This window comes from Dermatophagoides pteronyssinus, unplaced genomic scaffold, assembly GCF_027571235.1.
Source record: "Dermatophagoides pteronyssinus isolate colony J.1.1.1.1 unplaced genomic scaffold, Derpt_VIB-CSIC_2022.12 sq0004, whole genome shotgun sequence".
Taxonomy (NCBI): Eukaryota; Metazoa; Arthropoda; class Arachnida; order Sarcoptiformes; family Pyroglyphidae; genus Dermatophagoides; species Dermatophagoides pteronyssinus.
This window is the reverse complement of record NW_027461528.1, coordinates 513,860-534,775: the sequence shown is the minus strand read 5'-3', so window position 1 is coordinate 534,775 and position 20,916 is coordinate 513,860. Positions and strand designations below refer to the sequence as shown.

General features: G+C 28.3%; 3 protein-coding genes across 4 annotated transcripts; 2 read left to right on the top strand and 1 right to left on the bottom strand.

The window, feature by feature from the left end:
* Positions 1-5,147: 5,147 nt before the first annotated feature.
* Positions 5,148-6,775, top strand: LOC113795643 (uncharacterized). Its single transcript, XM_027345847.2, has 2 exons — positions 5,148-5,597; positions 5,672-6,775. Exon 2 carries the CDS (start codon positions 5,712-5,714, stop codon positions 6,612-6,614), a length of 903 nt encoding a protein of 300 aa, XP_027201648.2. The 5' UTR covers positions 5,148-5,597; positions 5,672-5,711; the 3' UTR covers positions 6,615-6,775.
* A 197-nt stretch (positions 6,776-6,972) lies between these two features.
* LOC113795641 (uncharacterized) lies at positions 6,973-8,814 on the top strand. The gene has a single exon (XM_027345846.2). The coding sequence runs from the start codon at positions 7,203-7,205 to the stop codon at positions 8,622-8,624; it is 1,422 nt and encodes a 473-aa protein (XP_027201647.2). The 5' UTR covers positions 6,973-7,202; the 3' UTR covers positions 8,625-8,814.
* A 976-nt stretch (positions 8,815-9,790) lies between these two features.
* On the bottom strand, positions 9,791-20,820 carry LOC113795666 (uncharacterized). 2 transcript variants are annotated; one of them, XM_075819606.1, is made up of 9 exons: positions 20,217-20,820; positions 19,926-20,147; positions 15,265-19,859; positions 13,919-15,207; positions 12,492-13,176; positions 11,944-12,428; positions 11,708-11,865; positions 10,342-11,634; positions 9,791-10,147 (listed from the first exon to the last, which is right to left on the bottom strand). In XM_075819606.1, exons 1-9 carry the CDS (start codon positions 20,483-20,485, stop codon positions 10,024-10,026), a joined length of 9,120 nt encoding a protein of 3,039 aa, XP_075675721.1. In that variant the 5' UTR covers positions 20,486-20,820; the 3' UTR covers positions 9,791-10,023. The 2 variants fall into 2 exon arrangements, with proteins under 2 accessions (XP_075675721.1, XP_075675720.1); XM_075819605.1 differs by having other exon boundaries at positions 13,919-19,859.
* Between the last annotated feature and the right edge of the window lie 96 nt (positions 20,821-20,916).

Sequence of the window (20,916 nt, the reverse complement as noted above, 5' to 3'; positions counted from 1 at the left end):
ATTATTTGTTGAATTATTTAATCTGTTATTATTATTGATTTGATTATTTTGATTATACTGGGGATTTTGATTATTCTGTGGATTTTGATTATTCTGTGGATTTTGATTATATTGATTATTCTGTGGATTTTGATTATATTGATTATTCTGTGGATTTTGATTATTCTGTGGATATTGATTATTCTGTGGATTTTGATTATTCTGTGGATTTTGATTATATTGATTATTCTGTGGATTTTGATTATTCTGTGGATATTGATTATTCTGTGGATTTTGATTATTCTGTGGATTTTGATTATTCTGTGGATATTGATTATTCTGTGGATTTTGATTATTCTGTGGATATTGATTATTCTGTGGATTTTGATTATTCTGTGGATTTTGATTATTCGGTGGATATTGATTATTCTGTGGATTTTGATTATAATTACTATAAGGATTATTATTATTATTATTCGGAGCAATTGATCCAGCACTATTTTGACACAATACGTAATTGTTGTAATTGAGCATCATTATCATCATCATTGTTATGATGAACAATATGGATGAAAATAGTTGAATCGAAGACATATTTTAAGGATTTTTTTCTTCTTCTTTTTTTTCAGAAACAATAACCGATACAATTTCGTTTTTTTATTTCGTGATTGTTTTGTTGTTGATGATCGTGTTGTTGATCAAATCGAATTGATTGATTGATTGATTGATAATCAAGCTAATCAATCACATCGAGATTTATTTATACCCAAAAAAATAACAGTGAAAAAAATCCTGAATATCATCAATGTCATAACTCAACCAAAACAAAAAAAAATGTCAACAACAACAGCAAAAATTTCATATTTGATATTTAATAATGAAAAAATTTGAATCCGATAGACGGCAGATTTGCATAGGAAATTCTTCCTTCCTTCAAGAAAAATTGTTCAACAAAAATCAAATCACCTTTTAGATTTTTTATTATTATTGTTTTTCAAATTCAAAAAAAAAATCAAAAATCAAATTAACAATGTTATCAAACATTCCATTCATTGTTTCGTTGATCCACCTTTTGCTGCCATATTATCACCACCTATAAATGGCATGTCATCATGAATACTAGGATTTTTATTATTATTATCGATTAACTTGATTAGTTTGATTAGGACGATTATTATTGTTGGAATTTTTATTAACTTGATGATTTGGTAATGGTAATGATGAATTATTTGTTGAATTATTAAATCTGTTATTATTATTGATGTGATTATTTTGATTATTCTGTGGATATTGATTATTCTGTGGATTTTGATTATTCTGTGGATTTTGATTATTCTGTGGATATTGATTATTCTGTGGATTTTGATTATTCTGTGGATATTGATTATTCTGTGGATTTTGATTATTCCGTGGATTTTGATTATTCTGTGGATTTTGATTATTCCGTGGATTTTGATTATTCTGTGGATTTTGATTATTCCGTGGATTTTGATTATTCTGTGGATATTGATTATTCTGTGGATTTTGATTATTCCGTGGATTTTGATTATTCTGTGGATTTTGATTATTCTGTGGATATTGATTATTCTGTGGATTTTGATTATTCCGATTATTCTGATTATATTGATTATTTCGATTATATTGATTATTCTGATTATTTTGACTATAATTATAATTATTATAAGGATTATTATACGGATACGATGAATTTTTTTCACAATTTTGATAATATTTATATTCAATTAGATTGTATATTAATTTTAATTGTGGACAAATTCCAATAAATAATGTTTGATTAAGTTGACAATCAAGTGGTAATAATATTCTTGGAAAATTTATTGATATATTTTTCAATAAATAACATGCTGGTTGAAAATCAATAATCGAACATTTTGTTAACAAAATTTTTGTTAATGAATCCATATCATGATGAATATGATCACAAATATCATTATGTTGTTGATAATTACAATTATCTACTGAAAATGATCCAGCTTCATCTTCAACAGAATCAATAATTTCAAAACAATCTTTCCATGTAGAAATATTTCGATTAATCAAATAATTATATTTATTATTCGGAGCAATTAATCCATCACTATTTTGACACAATACGTAATTGTTTATATTGATCATTTTCATGATGAACAATAATGATGAAAATAGTCGAATCGAAGACATATTTTAAGGATTTTTCTTCTTCTTCTTCTTTCTTCAGAAACAATAACCGGATAGAATTTCGTTTTTTTTTCGTTGATGATCGTTTTGTTGATCAAATTGAATTGAATTGATTGATTGATAATCAAACTAATCAATCACATCTATATTTATTTATACCAAAAAAAAACAACAACAGAAAAAAAGATAGATAGAAAAAAAACCATAAAGATCATAATCATCAATGTCATAACTCAACCAAAACAAAAAAAAAGAATGTCAACAAAACAAAAAAAAATTCACATTTGATATTTGAAATAATTGAAAAAATTGACTTGAAGGAAGTTCATTTTTCTTCATTTCAAATGTCAAAGTGATGATGATTTTGGTTGAAAATCGAATCGAATTCGAATCACATTCGAATATTCGAATGTTTTCTATCTCTAACTATTTTGACCCAAAAATGATACATTTTTATATTATGGATCAACAATTTGAATGAAAATAGTCGAATCAAATTCATATTTTAGGGATTTTTTGTTTTAAAATTTTTAATTTTAATTTTAATTAAAAGTAGTTAATTAATTAGTTAATTTAATTCTCAAAAAAAATAATAGATAAATTAAATTGATTGATAATGAAAATCAAATCAAAACAAATAATCGATCGATCGATTGATTGATTACATCGATTCATCTTATAGATCAAAAACATGTTCAATATAATTATCAATATTATCAATTTTATAAACATCATCATTATTATTATTATTATTGATATCTGGATATAATTCAGTAGTGGTAGTAGTGGTGGTGGTGGTAATATCTTGATTATTATTATGATTATTATGATGATTATGATTAATATGATTAATATGATTATTGATTTGTTTCTTTTCAAGACAATCCTTATAATATTTAAATTGTACAAAATTGAAAAGATATTCTAATTGCGGACAAATCCATACATAATCCATTCCTTTACCAATGATTGGACAATTATTTTTTTCAATTACATGTAAAAATTCGCTCGTTTGTAATCTTAATTGTTCACATTGATCACTTAAAACAATATTAAAACAATCTTCAACAGCATTAACATAATAATTAATTTGAATAATAATTTTTTCACAAACTTCATTCTTAATTAAAGTAAGAATTCCACATTGTTCTTTGACATACTTCATTGCATATTCTCTAGCCAATTTCATTGAATTAAAACAAGTATTTGATGTGATGTTTTGATTATTATCATTATTATTATTATCATTATTATAATCATCAACACCAGTAAAATCAACATAACTATTTTGACCCAATACGTAATTGTTGTTAATGAGCATCATCATTATCATCATTGTTATGGTCATGATCAATATGGATGAAAATGGTCGAATCGAATACATATTTTTTTCTTTTTTCTTCTTTTTTTTCAGGAACAGCAATCGATACAATATATTTTTTTTTTCGTTCGTGATTGTTGATCGTGTTGTTGATCGAATTGATTGATTGATTGAAAAATGATTAACAAACTAATCAATCGCATCGAGATTTATATCAGTCAGACAAACCAAAAAAAAAAAAAAAATAATTTCATAAAGATCATCAATGTCATAACTCAACCAAAACAAAAAAAAGAATGTCAACAAAACAAAAAAAAATTCACATTTGATATTTGAAATAATTGAAAAAATTGACTTGAAGGAAGTTCATTTTTCTTCATTTCAAATGTCAAAGTGATGATGATTTTGGTTGAAAATCGAATCGAATTCGAATCACATTCGAATATTTTCTATCTCTAACTATTTTGACCCAAAATGTTTACATTTTTATATTATGGATCAACAATTTGAATGAAAATAGTCGAATCAAATTCATATTTTAGGGATTTTTTGTTTTAAAATTTTTAAAATTTTCAATTTTTGTTTAATTCTCAAAAAATAACAGATAAATAAATTGATTGATAATGAAAATCAAATCAAAACAAATAATCGATCGATCGATCGATTGATTGATTACATCGATTCATCTTATAGATCAAAAACATGTTCAATATAATTATCAATATTATCGATTTTATCAATATAATTATGAACATCATCATTATTTTTATTATTATTGATATCTGGATATAATTCAGTAGTTGTAGTGGTGGTGGTAATATCTTGATCATTATTATGATTATTATGATGATTATTATTTTTATTGGTTGGTTTATTTTGATAACAATCCATATAATATTTAAATTGTACAAAATTGACAAGATATTTTAATTCAGGACAAATACGTGTATAAACCATTTCTTTACCATTGATTGGACAATTATTTTTTTCAATTACATGAAAAAATTTGATCGATTCTGATTTTAATTGTTCACATTGATCACTTAAAACAATATTAAAACAATCTGCAACAGCATAAACATAATATTCAAATTGTCTAGTAATTTCATCACAAACATCATTCTTGATTCTTTTAAGAAGTCCACAGTGTTCTTCTTCATATTTTATTGCATATTCTCTAGCCCATTTCATTGAACTTAAACAATTATTTGATGTGAAATTTTGATTATTATCATCATTATTATTATTATCATTATTATAATCATCAACACCAGTAAAATCAACATAACTATTTTGACCCAATACGTAATTGTTGTTAATGAGCATCATCATTATCATCATTGTTATGATCAATATGGATGAAAATGGTCGAATCGAATACATATTTTTTTTCTTCTTTTTTCTTCTTTTTTCAGGAACAGCAATCGATACAATATTTTTTTTCGTTGGTGATTGTTGATCGTGTTGTTGATCGAATTGATTGATTGAAAATTGAAAAATGATTAACAAACTAATCAATCGCATCGAGATTTATATCAGTCAGACAAACCAAAAAAAAAAAATCCTAAAGATCATAAATGTGTTAAATAATCAACATATCTCAACCAAAACAAAAAAAAACGAATGTCAAAACAACAACAAAAAAAAACATTCATATTTTGATATTTAAATAATCTGAAATTGATTTTGAGGAATTTCATTTCATTTTCAGATTCGAATGTCAATGTCTGTAATGTTGAAAATCGAATCCGATAGATGGCAATATGGTTGGAATATTTGGATTCGAATCAACAAATTCTGTGTCTGTCTGTCTGTCTGTCTGTCTGTCTGTGTGTGTGACATTATTCCCGAAGGAAGTCTTTTGTTTTATTTGGCGCAAAAAACATTGGACGAAAAGAAAGAACGAAAGAAAATGTTGACATTCCAATGATGATGATGATAATATTTAAGGATTTATATGGATGTACGTGGTGTGACATGCATACATTGATTCTATTTTTAAAATGATGAATATTCTGTTTTTTCTGATTGAGGACAAATTCTTTCTTCACGTTCAAAAAATCTTCTTTTAATTGTTCAGCGATTTGTTTTTGCTTTGTTCTTGGTTTTTGGCTATTCGGTAAGAAAAAATTAAAGATTTCGTTTTTTGTTGATTTCTCGATTTTAATTCATTTCGTTTTTTTCTCGTTTTAGGTTTTTTTTGGTAAAAAACATCCAACAGAAAAGAATCATAATGTCCGAACCATTAGAAATGAGTCAAGCACGTAATATTTATACACGTGAACGTGAATATTTTCGTCGTGAATTATTACAAACATTACGACAATATGATTCGATACCAATATCATTCGAAATTAAACAACATCTTCGTATGAATGGTTTAGATTTAAAAACAAAATGTTTACAAAATTATCATCATGATACAAAATCGATTGCCTGTAATCAATTACCCAATATTGGTAATTCATTACGAATACGTTCAATGTGTACAAGTGAATTACCCACAACAAGTCGTAATCGTTTATCAAAATTTCAATCAAAACGTATGATACGTGATGATGAAGAAGATAATCATGATAATGATGGTAATCAATATTCATTTCGTTCATCATATACATCATCCGTACGACAATCATTACCATTGAATCGATTTACCTATGATAGTACACGTCGTTCGAAAACAAATTCACATGTATTATCATTTGAAAAACAATTAATCGATGATATTGAAAAAATGATTGATTCAATTGATCATTTACGGGAAACAAATCGTCATGAATGGTTACAACCATCATCAAAAGATCGTCAACGACAATATTTTTCATCATTATATGATGATGTTGGTTATTCATTACCATTATATAATCGTTCAGATTTATTATCATCCACATTGACATCGACATCGAAAAATCCTGATCCAAAATGGAATTGGAAATTTCAATATGATAAACCGGAAGATGAACAAAAAACTCAAGTCGAAAAATTCTATGATAAATATTTATCAACATCAAAATATTTAAATAAATTTGTTGATGGTGATGATGATAAATCGACAAGAATAACATCGACATCATCCACAACAACAACAACAACGTCATTGGCAAATATGATAAACATTGACAGCAGTATAATTTAATAACTGCTGATGATCGTCGTTTTTAAAAACATTTCAAACAAACAAAAAAAAAATCTTCATCAAATAACATCGAGGACACGCTGAAGACGACGGATAATCATCATCATTTTCTTCAGCATACAATTAGAATTGAAGGGACGACGAAAATTTTGGCATTCTAATTCAACAAAACAAAATTCTTGTTTACTATATACAGCCATATCAAGATGTGTTTGTTTTAAACATTCTTTTCAATGGTAAAATCATCATCAATTCCGACACACATATAGTCGTCAAAAGTCTTTTTTTGTTTGAAATTCTTGTCTTTTTTTGTCGGTTTTGCTTAGATGTATTTTTAAAAAAAAAGAAATAATAATCGTCAACGTTTAACGAATGGCACCATCCGATTTCATTTCATTGATGGCATTCATCCATTTATCATCATCATCATCATCATCATTAACATCATTTTACCTCACTGACTTTCACACACACACATAGAAATTACCATCATCGACATTCTTTTTTCTTCTTTATTTGGAAATTCTTTTTTCGAAAATATCATTTAATTCCTGTATTATTTGATTGCATATCCCTTCGTTGTTCGACATGGCTTCATCATCATCCGGTTCAATGATTCCTGGTCGTTCAGCATTGAAAAAACGTCCAATCGATCCAAAACAAGGCCGTTATGAACGTAGCCGTGCACGAGATTCATATAAACGACAGTTAAATATTTTTAAAGCAAAATTTGAAGCCAATTTACGTGAATATGATTGTTTAGATTTTGATGCAAAACAAGCGATTCGTATTCGTGCAAAACGTCAACGTGAAATATGTCTGAATGATTATCGTCAAGGATTACTTGGCCTAGCACGGTCATCATTTCGTCGAACATATAAAGATATATTTCTTGGTGAACGAGAAACATCAATCGAATCATTGGATCCAAATGTTTTAGAATATGAATTACGTTTAACATCCGAAATGGATACTATTATTGATAATATTCGTTTATTATGTGTGGATAAATCAAATCTTTCGAAAATGGATTGGTTTTCAAATTTAGCACGTGCAAAATTTTCCTATGAATTTGATCAACAAAATCAAATTGATACCGAAACATTATCATTATTACCCGATCCAAAAGAATCCAATGATAATAATAATAATGAATTACAATCAAATTATGATGGTATTAATGAATCGGAAATTGATCCAGAAATAGCATCAACTATTGGTAGTTCTGGTTATGTATATCGACCATTTAAACATCGAAATCGTCATAATTTATATAGTTCTAATGTTGATGAACCAGATCCTACGGAATATAATTATGATTGGCAACGATTATATGATTCAAAACCAGAACATCGAACAATACCTGAATATGAAACTGAATCATTAACTGATCATTATGATTATGAATCATTTCAACCATTCAGTGATGAACCTATTGGTCTTCGTCGTAATCGTTATCCGAATTCATCATTAGATCCAGAATGGCAATCAAAAAGTTCAGTTTATTCATATCATCGACCAAAACAACCTATACAACGTTTTGGACCGAATCGTTTTGATTTAAATCTAGATTCAATTTGTCCAACATATGGTTATGGAAATGAGAATGCTGATGATGGTGATAAAGAAACAATAACAAGTGAAGGAATGATGGCTGGAATTGATTATGAATATAAACCAATAATACCATCATATATACGTAATGGTAATCATTCAAAAGGATCATCATCAAATCGATTTAATTATGGCCAACATGATGATAATGATGATAATGATGATTATGAACCATCAACAACATCATGGCAACCTGAACCAAATAATCTTTTATCATCAGAACGACGAAGACGTAGAAGTCAACAATCATTATCGATGGAACCACAATTTTCATCAACAACAACATCATCATTATCATCAGCTCAACCATTTCGATCACATGTCCGGTTTGATGATGATGATAATGATAATCAACCGATTAAATCTGGACACAATGAATTTAATGATGATCAATAATTTTTTCTTTTTGAAATTAACTTTTAACCTCTATTATTTCGATAATGGTGATGAATTTTAATCTAATTTTACTAAAAACTAACATTTCCTTTTTTGCATAATCAATTGAAACATCTTAAAATTTGAATCCAATCAAAAAAAAAAAATGTTTATAGATCAAAAGATGAATAAAATGGATCATTTGAATCAAGTTGTTGTTGTTTGATTTTTTCATTTGTTCTTTTTTCCAATCCAAATTCACGATTCATTAGGATTTTTTTTCATCACTTGATTTTTAACATTTTGACATTCAGATTTTACCCGTTGTTGTTTGACATTTTTTGGTATGACATTGATGATATTTTCTTCACTATTGGATAAATAAATTCAAATGGTTTTTAATTTGATTGATCATTTGACTTACCTGATAACATTACATTTGTAACGTTGATAAAAGATTGTCAAAGAAAAAAAAGAACAAAATTCCTGAATATGAATTCGATTCGACTATTTTCATCCATATGGTTCATCATCATAGTGATGATGATGATCAATATAAACATTTCATTTGGTCAATATGGAACATTTGATGATGATTATGATTATGATTATTTTTTAGAAAACGAAACGATTCCAACAAATCATGCAGATTTATCATCATCATCATCATCGGTACCAAATTTTAAAGATACAATCAATGGCTGCATAAATGCATCCTATTTATATCAAATGAAATGTAATTTCGAACCACACCGATTACCTGAATGTAAAAACATTCATGATAAAATACTTATAGATATAGAATTATCATTATCAATGTGTCCAACAGATTTACAATCTTGTTATGATATTAATCCGATTATACAATTATTATTAAAATTTATGGTTGGTGATGGTTGTCATAACAGCTATAGCGATGAAGCAAATTGTAAAATTGTCATTAAATTAACCATTAGATATATGTCAAAATATTTAACATATTGCCTTATGTCTTGATATTTAGAACTGAAGATTTGAATGAGACAAGAATCTTTGCCGTCCAATCTTTGTGTATATCGATTCTTCAAAATTATATAAAAAATAAAATAAACTTTTTACAAATTGAAACAAAAATTGTGAGTTTCTTTTTTTTTATTATTTCTTTCTAATAATTGTTTTTTTTAAAAGACAAAAAAAAATGCACAATCTTAAAAAGAGGGCAATCAATATTTTAATCGACAAAATAAAAATAACACAGAAAAAAAAGCTATGATAAATGAATAAAAGTCAATGGAGAAAAAAAAATGTTATGAATCAGTATTTTCGATAATAAATGAAAGTCAATGATTGAAAAAATGTCCGCAATAATGAAATGAATATGACTTAGAATGTTAAATGAATGAGAATTGTATCTTCGTGTGTGTGTTTGTGTGATTTTTCTTTATCCAGATTCTGGTCTTCGTGATGTTTCCAATGATGTTGATGATGATGATGTCATTGTTGATAATGGTGATGATGGTGGTGGTGGCTGTAATAATGTTGATTGTTTAAAACATTCGAACCAACTGTTGATGGAAATGATGTATTTGATTGAAATATAAACATATGTCATGTCAATTTTTTTTTTTTTTTTTGAAATATAAAACCATTTCAAACGATGATGATGAATAAATGATGATCATGTAAACAGAAAAGAAAAAAGAATTCAATAACAAATCAATCCGATTAGAGTCAAAGAAAAATCAAAATTTTTTTTTACCGTTTAAAAAGCTCTTTTTGTTCAACATAAAAATAAATAGTCGGTTGACAACGATGTGATAATTTAATTATCGATTTTGCTGAATAACCTTTTATTGATTCATTCGATACTGTTACATCATAACTTGGTAATGGTAATGATTCTAATGCACGAACATCTTCCGATGCTTTAAATGTATAAAGTACCATATTTTTTATTACAAACCAATAACGTTTCCAACCTTTTTTCTGTGCATAACGTTGCAGCCAACCGGATATTAATGCATTTGTATCATTTGCTTTTACTTCAACCAATACTGATGATACATTTTTATTTTTAAGTAAACGTGAACTAAGACGTATATTATTATTACGTAATAATAATTGTTGTTGTAAATGTGGATGATTATTATTATTATTATTATTAACACCACCACCACCAATCAATAATGTTGATGATTGATGTGATAATGTTGATGTTGATGATAATTGATTTGCTGTTATTTTTATCTGATTATTTCGTAATTCATGACAAGAATTTGATCGATTTTTACGTGTTAAATTTTTTAATATTCCTCCATTACTATTACCACCAGATGATATTCCTGATGTTGAAGTTGTACTATTGGAACTATTACTTTTGATTGAATTTTGTGGTGAAATTGATACTATGGATATTTGTGGTGTTGTTGTTGATGTTGATTCAATATTAGCATAATCATGATAATCTGAATTAACATCGGTTTGTTGTTGGTGATTAACAAACATACTATTAATACGTGGTGGTGATGATAATAATGGATTTTGCATTGATTTAAGCTCTTCATAACAAAAATCACAAACACGATCAGGTTTATATTCTAAATATTTTAGTGGAAATTGATGTGAACTACAATTAGCACAAAATATTTGTCCACAAGCACGACAATGATGACGACGATTTAATATTGTAAATGGTTCAGTACAAAGATGACACATTGTAACATAATTATCATGTAACCAAACAGGAGCTAAATCACCTAAACGTGGTTTTGAAGATATTTCAATTGCAGAAGTTGAAGTACTTGCAACAGGATAATCATAATCTGATTCACCAATAGATAATATTGATAATCGTTGATCATTACTTGGTTTGGATAAAGTTGATTGTGGTGATGATGATGTTATTGATTGATTAATTAATTCCATTGAATTATGTTGGCTGTTTAGCATTTCGGAAACGGAATTTCGATTTTTAAATGATAAATGTTTTTCCGTATGATCAGCAATAGCTTTTCGTAGATCACGTACCCATTCTTCACGTTCTTTTTCATCACTAAATTGGTAAAATGATTTTAAAATTCATTGATCAAAATTCAACATTCAATTTTTGAAAAAAATACACTTACTGTGCAAACAAAGCAAACGATCGTTTTACTGAACGAACAATAAATTCACATGGCAAATTTTGTGTCACTTCAACTTGCATACCTAATAATGGTAATTCTTCTTTTAATTTATACATTCCATTCATAACTGGTGTTAGATAAAATAAAACATCGTTAAACTAAATAATCAATCAGGAAAAAAACATTCGTTATTAGATCAAACAGACAAACAAATAAAAATAAACAAGTCCCCTTACCAATATAAAATGACGAACATGTACTTCTTTACGGCTAACTTTATCCAAATAACCACGACGTATTAATTCACGACCAGGTATAATAATTTTTGTTGGTTTTGTTAATATAATACGATTACGTAATTCATTTAATGTTAATGATTGTTCTTGCATACGTGATTCATGTTCCATATGTTCAACAACTTCGCTAACAATACGTATTGCTTCTTGTGTACCTTCATATTCATCATGATCAACAACGGGATCTAATAATTTTGCATATTGTTTTAACATAAGATTATATTGTGGTAAACGTTGTATTGGTTTTAATAGATATGATTTGATTGATAATTTCCGACAACGATCATTATTTTCAAATAAACGTAATGATTGTTCAAAATCAAAATTTGATTGAATTTGATCATCCAACATAAAATTTATACGATCAAATTCACGAATATAAATTGAATATTCTTTCAAATATGGACATATTCGAATGATAATATCTGTTTGGTTTAGAAAATAAAATTAACTTTTTTTTCTTCAATATGAAAAAAAAATTTACTAACCAGAAATTTTCGGTTCATCATCCCAATCAATCAGAATTCTTTGTTTCAATTCTTTTAATAAATGTTTATTAATCGGTGTAACCTGATTTAATGGACGAAAAAATGTTGATAACCATTTTGGTGTAACATGTGTTTCAATTGCTTTTGGAAATTCTTCCGTTAACATTATTAAAACATCAACATAATCACGTTCAGTTGTATATAGTTCATGTACACAATAATAACGTTTATCTGGTTTATTACCATTTGGTGTTGATTTTGGTAATGAACTTAAATTTTCACGTAATGATGGATTTGATAGAATTTGTCCATTAGCATGACCAGTTGCATCAGTTAATATTGTTGTTGCATTTAAAAGTGGTCTTGTTATTTCATTTGGTTGTTCACGAAGACTACTACTATATTTTTTTTGTTTAGATTTTTTTGCTTTTCTACCTGATGATAATGATTCGGATGATAACTGCTTTGATAATGATTTTTCCGTTGATGTTGTTGGTAAAGCCGCTGATGAATCCGTTGTTGATTGATCTTGGCCACCGCCACCACCACCATCAACATTACCATCCATATTATCATTAGATTTCGGAATCGAAATACATTTATTCGATTCAATTGAATAGGAAAATGTTGTTGTTGTTGATTCATTTGATGATGTTGATTCAGTTGATTCTGTACTGATAAAACTCTAAAAATTTTTTCAAAAAAATAACGTAATTAAATGATGAATTTAATTAGAAAAAAAACAAGGAAAAAAATAGATTTATTAATCCTAGGAAAAAAAATTTTTGATAATTTTAATCACACAACGGATTTCTGAGAAAAAAAATACCGGAAAAAAATAACGTCAATCAAAATGAATGGTGATTTCATTGGAAAAAATGTTTAATTTTGTTTTGGTTTCCTAGCCAAATCATATTTTATTTTTTGCCATTAATTATACTATACGCTGCCATCATTCGTTTTGTTTCAAACGAATTATCTTAATATTTTTTGCTGTGGTGCGACTGCTTTAGTGTGTTTGTGATACGGATGTAATAAGCCAGCATTTTTTTTATTTGAATTTTTTTTAGTGATTTGTGTAGATTTTGGTGGTATCCGTGTGACAAACATATAATATATGCTGCAGAGTGTGCAATCAAATTGACAGAAAAACTTTAGACATTTTAGAATTTGATTTGTTATATTATTTTTTTTAATCGAAAAGACAAACAGAAAACTTTGGGAAAACAGAATGGGAAAAGGATTTTTTTTAAACAGAAAACAGAACAGAAAATCAATGAAATAAATCCTAAAAAATCAAGAAAAAGGTAGGAAAAAACAGAAAAGAAAAAGAAATAAACAGAAAAATTTAAACAAAAATACAAAAACAGAAATTGGATGGAAAAAAAATAGAAAAAGAAAAATTCAGATAAAGAAAACAAACATACCTGTCGATTTTTATTATCTTTACTTAGATCATCATCATCATTGTTATTTGTTGAATCGGTGATTCCAATCACATCTTTATTATCAGTTCCACCAATTTGAATCGTTGTTGTTGTTGTTGGATCACCAGCATTATCATTATTATTATTTCTTAACATTCTATCAATCATTTGTAATCCATCAAATTGTTTTTGAAGCTTTTCATAATCATCATCATTAATTCTGTTTCGAACATTATCATTATCAATGTCAAAATAGTGTTGTTGTTCAGATTGTTGTTGTTGATGATCTGAATGCATCGATGAACGTTGTGATGATGATGATAATGATGATAATGATGAATATTGTTGTTGAAAATCAGCTGATGTTGAAAATGATTGCAATTTTTCTGGTTGTTGATTATCCATAGCCGCCGACTTGTATTCATCGATTGTTGTCGATATAGTAGAAGTATTATCAATGTTATTGGCGTTGGTGGTAGATATATTTGATTCTGTGGTTGTGGTAGTAGTAGCAGTTGTTTTTTGTGGTATAATTACTGTTGATGATTTAAAATCATTATCATCATAACGGTGTAAAAATGAATGATTTTTAATAATGGGCGCTGGTTGTTGTTCTGGTTGATTTAGATATTCATTATTATCCATATTTGATAAATGATCCATAACAGATTGATATTGTGATGATGATAATGATGATATATCATCATTGATTGTATTATCATCATCTAAATCCGATACATTATTATCATCAAACCATTGTTTAATTGATGATGATTTTTGATTTTGATTTTGATGATTTGAATTTAAAGTATTATTTGATTGATGTGTACGTGCATCAGTATAAACTGATGCTATTGTATCCAAATTGATTGATCCATTTGGAATATGATGACCATTTTGATTATGTAAATAAAATCTATGACTTGAATTATTTTCAACAAGTGTTATATCATCATCATCAGGATCTTTATCATTTCTTCTTAATTTTTCAATTTGTTGACGATTATTATTTAAGAATCCATGATTATTATTTTTTTGACAAAATTTTTCAAAACCATTTTCCGATGTATCACATGCAACATCACGTGTTAAAGGACGTTGTTGTTGTTGTTGTTGTTTACGTTGAACATCATATAAATAATGTGCCGGTATTAATTTAGGTCTTGGTGGAATTGGTGGTGGTGGTAATGGACGATTTGATGATGATGATAATGGTAAATGATGTTTATGATGATCACCACCATTTAGAGTATTATTCGTTGATGTAATTATATCGTCACCGAATGTATCTGCAAGAAAATTATCAATATTATTATTATAATAATAATTATCATTAGTAGAATAACAAGAAATAGATTGATTTGTTGTTGTTGTTGATAATGATGATGATGGGCTAGTTGCCCGATTCATCATCATCATCATTATCATCTTTGAAGATGGTGGTGGCCTTGGTGGTGGTGTTTGACGTCTTCCTTTACTATTACTCCTACTCCTTATTAACCCCTTATGATCACTATCAAACTGTTGTTGTTTAATAATATTTAAATTTTTTGGTATTCGATGACGTAATGTATCCAATGATGTTGTTGATGTTGATTGAAGCCATTTAAACATTCGTTGTTGTACAGTTTCGGGTTGTATTATACGATGTGTTGTATTATCGATACGATAATTTTGATTAGCTTGTATAGTTGTTGCTGATCGTTTTAATGTTGTCGATTTTGATGGTACAATTGTATCATTTGAATCTGGTGTTGGTGTTGTTGATGATGTTTCCTCCAATTCTGGTGATTGTAATTTTTGTTTATCCATCGTTTCACCAAATGAACGACAACGTTTAACTTTCCATTGAAATGGACTCCATTGTAAATCAGGTTGTGATCCAACATTCAATGTTATTGGTGGTGCTTGTAGATAAGGACTAAAAAAATCTTTTCCTTTCAATAGATATTGATCATCATCATTATTATCTCTGTATTGATCATTAATAAATGGATAATCTCTTGGAACTGAATAATTTTGACCATGACCACCACTACGTGCTGAAAATACCGATGCAGCACGAGAATTATCAAAAATTGTTCGACTTGGTGGACAAATCGGTGGTTTCGATCGTAATGTACGTGATCGTCGTAATGGTGGTATTGGATAACCAAAATTATCAATCGGTTTTGGTTTATAACGTCCATATAATTGTCCAGTTGATTGTGATCGTTCTAATGATTTTTGTTGAATAGCCATTGTATAAAATGGTTGAGATTTTTGCAATAATTCTACATAGGATTTTTTCGGTCGATAATTCAATCGAACATTTTTATAAAATTGTTCAGGTGGACAACGTTGACGACGTGGAAAACGACGACGACGACGATGTTTATCTTGTGGTGAAGACAAAAGACTTGATGTTGAAGTTCCTAATGATATTTCTTCATCACATGGTATCATTGATTGACAACTTGTTGTTAAATATCGATTTGGTGGCGGTGGTCTTGGTGGTTTTGGTTTTGTCACCGATAATGATGGTAATGATTGCATATAATCCGGATGTTGTTGTTGCCTTCGTTCATCATCATCATAATTCAAATGACGACGTGGTGGTCTTCTTGGTTGATTACGATTAACTGGTTGCATATATACTTCAAGACGTTCTTGTTGATCAGCTAAATCTTGATAAACTTTTGTTGTTGTTGAACGACGTAATGAATCAATACCTGTACCGGGTGATAATTCCGAATCCGAAGCAAAATGTAAATCATCATAAAACGATGATGTTGGTGGTGGTGGCCGATCCGGTCGTTTTGTACGTAATGGTGATTTTGTTTTTGCCCTCGAAATCGATGCACGTGTTCGTTCACCAATTTGTTGTGTTTGTTGTTTTACACGATCAGCAAATTGTCCAAATGATTTTTGTGCACGATTACGTATCTGATCAAAACGTTCACGATTTTTTCTTGCAAATGATGTTGGCCGTTCAATATCATTATTATCATCATTATCATCATAATGATTATTATTAACATTATCAGTCCATTGTTGTTGTTCAATTGTTCGTGGTTTATGTGTAAATTCAAATTTAGGAAATTTTTTCTTAAATGATTTTTTCGAACGTTTTTCCATATTATTATCATCATTATCTAAACGATAACCAGATTCCGATAAAAGATTATCTAATGCTTCAATAATTTTTGATGGATCTTCATAATCCATCGGAATTTCTTTTTCTTTTTGTTGTTGATTTTGCTCGATTTTCATTGATGCATCAAAATCCGTTGTTGCTGTTGTTGGTTGATCTAAATCAGTTTCTTGAAACTTGAATTCCGGTTTCAATGTTTGATCAATAATTTCTGGATCAGTTTTTGATGATGGTGTTTTTGTATGATGAATAAAATCTTTCATTTTTAAACGAAATGAACCGGCCATATTTTTTATTTTATCAACTTTTTCATGCATAGCATCATTTAATGCTGCCATCTGATGGCGAGTTGTCGATCGATTTGATTCAATATTCGAATCGAATGTTGTTGATGTTGGTGGATTATATGGAACATAAATCGACGACGATGGTGATGGTTCCAAATTATCATCCGATTTAATTTCCATTGTCAATATTGATGGCATATCAGATGATAATGGTGAATGATCATGATGATGAATTTCAATACCCGGTCTTTTGAATAGAATAAATTCCGGTTCCATCATAACAATATCCGGTACGTTTGAATTTGAAAATGAAAATTCTGATTGTTGTTGTTGATTGAATTGATGAACTGAATTCACTGATTGTTTATCCAATGATTCGGTTTTAAATTTATGATTTTCAGGTATTTTTACTAAAATTTCCGGCGGTTGATTATGATATGATGATGGAAAACGTTCACAAATTTCTTTCGGTATTTTCATATCAAAAACAGGTGAATCGGGTAATTTTGCTAATGTTATTTCTGTTACAGGTAATTTCGATAGATTATTCACAGGTAATTTTGGTTGCAAAATTATCGATGATTCTTTATTTCGAATATCATCTTGTTGTTGTTGATCTGGATATCGATGAAATGGACTTGAACCTGAACCTGGTTCATTATTATCATCAAATTCTTCATATGGTTGATCTAATGGTATACCAACAGGAAATTCAATTTCCAATGAATTATTATGATAAGATTCACGTTGATTTAATTGTGGTGATCCTTTAATACCTTCATACAAATGTTGTTGACTATTTAATGTTGAATTTCGTGATTCCGGTATATCAGGTAATCTTGGTAATTGTCGAATAAAATGATGTTTTTGTTGTTGTTGTTGTTTATTCTGTCGATTGAATGGATTTTTTAATTTTTCTTTCAAATCTGTCGTCGATGGTTGCGGTGATTTTGGTGGTGAAATTTTCTTCGAAAAACCATCATCATGATTATCATCTTTTTTTGAAATTTTACGAAATGATCGTGGTATACGAACAGATTTTAGATTGATTTTTGATTTTCGTACCAATTTTTTCTTCGGTTTATCATTTGATGATAATAGAAATGGTGGCTGCGGTTCTTCAACTTTTTGTTCAATATCAACTATTTCAACATTATTCATATCATCATCATCTTGAATATTTGACGACGATGGTGATACTTCATCAATAGTTATCTCGGGTACATTAGCTTCGGCTACAACCTGTGTTGGATCAACATCTGAATTACGTTTTGAATCTTTTAATTCAACAGTTGGTTGACTAGTTTCTTTCATTTTCTTTGGATTTTTCGAATGAAATTTACGAAAAAATTTCGGTTTTGTCATACGGATATCTTTAAATTTAGCCATCGGTGATGATGAATAACCGGGTAATTTTCGTTTTTTTCTACCAAATTTTGGACTTGTCGGTTTTGTTGATTTTTTATCCTGTTTTCCAAATTTATTTTGATCTGTTGGTGATGATTCTGGCTGAATATTTTCATTCACATAAATCGGTGATATTTGATTGGATGATTCATCACGAAGTTGTCTGATAGCATCATCCAAAATATCTAACATTGTTTTTTCAGCTACTTCATCAACAGTATTTGGTGGTGATGGTGTTCGATGATCTGTTGATTCCTGTTGAAACGATTTATCTTGATTCGGTTTCGATGATACATTGGGTGATTGTATTGTAGGTAATGTATCGATAGTATCGGTTAGATTTGTTACTTCTTGAACAATTATTTCGGGTGGACGTGCATAAACTAGCTTTATTGGTGATTGTCTTGTTACATTCGATAGAATTGCTTCATTTGGATCTATTGCAGCTGTACTAGTTGTTGATATTATTTGTGTACCATCTTGTTGTTCAAACCAAAGTTGACCATCGGGTCCTAATTTCATAACTGGATGTTGTTGTTGTAATTGATGTTTACCGCCACCTATATTCGTTGTCGATGGTGGTAATGATGTTGCACGAATATTTTTCGTACGACGTTCTCTTTCACGTGATTCAGATCGAGCTTTACGCGATTTTTTATTCTTATTATCATCTTTACGTCGAAATAATCGATCAAATAATGATGGACCTTTACGTTGTTTTATTATTGATTGATCTGTTGTTGTTGATGACATTGGTTCATTTTCGTCCATTATTCCAATGATAGGTGCTAAAGTTTGTTCACCACCTCGAACTGTTGGTAATTGTTGAAAATTCCGTACAGTACAATCAATATTTGTTGGATTCTGTTGTTGATTCAAAGATTTTCTTTGAATTTTATTTTCAAAAAATTCTTCTTCCGATAATTCCGGTATTACTTCCGATCCGGTAAATGATAAAAATGAATCACGATTAAATTCTAAATCACGATAATCTAATGAACATTCTGTTTGTTGATCATTATCAAGATAATAAAAACCATCCGGTCCTAATGAATGAAAATCTTCACCAAATGAACGTGGAAAACCTCCTGAATAACGATTTTTCTGTCGATTTCTATCGAATCATAATAAATTTGAATTAAATTTACAATCTTGTGAATTAAGAATTTTAAAAAATTACCTGTTTGGTAAATGTTTTTTAGCCGAATCCAATGCTTTATTATAGAAATTAAATGCTAATTTTGTACAACAAGCTTGTTGTTGTTGTGAATCTAATGAATCAGATTTATTAATCTTTTTATCATTATCACCATTACCATTATTACGGAATGATTCTAATGTTGGATTACGATTATGAAAATATAGAGCCGGATCAATATTATACTCTTGCGGTTGTTGCTCACTGTATATCAAAAAGCAAAGATTATTAAATTAAATTAAAACAAATCAAATTTTCTTCGAATCGATTTACCTAATTGAATCAGATGATTGATATGCTTCTACGTTAGATGTTTGTTGCTGCTGCTGTTGTTCAATATTATTATCTTCTTCATTCAAATTCAAATCTGTATCGATAATAATACCCAATGGACGTATTGATTCTACAGGTGAATTTTGTTGTTGTTGTTGTTGTCTTTTCTCTCGTAATTTTATCTCAATTTTTTTTGAATTTTCCAATTCAATATTATTATTATTATTATTAACAATAGAATTTGTTGTTGTTGATTCCAATGAAGACATTATATATTTTAAGTATCAAGTGAAATGAATTATTTCTTTTAGAAAAAACTTTCACACACACCACCACCAGTAGACACACATAATCACCACCAACAACAATGATGATAATGTTAGTTAATTAGTTACGAAACGAAAAAAGAAATAAGGAAAACGGAAATAGCGATGAAAACAAAAAGAAAATCAAACAAAACAAAACAAAAAAAACACAAAATAAGCGTAAAAAAGAACTGAAAAGAAGAAGAATTCAAAAACAAAGATAGACAAAAGTTAAACAGATAGAAATATCATAATTCTTCAACAAAAGAGAGAGAGAAAGAATCTCATTGAAATTGAGGTCAAACAAACAAACAAACAACTATATGAAATCTTACCACCAATTGAATAATCCTTTTCATTAAATTGTTGTGATGTTTCTGTTGTTGTTGTTCCAA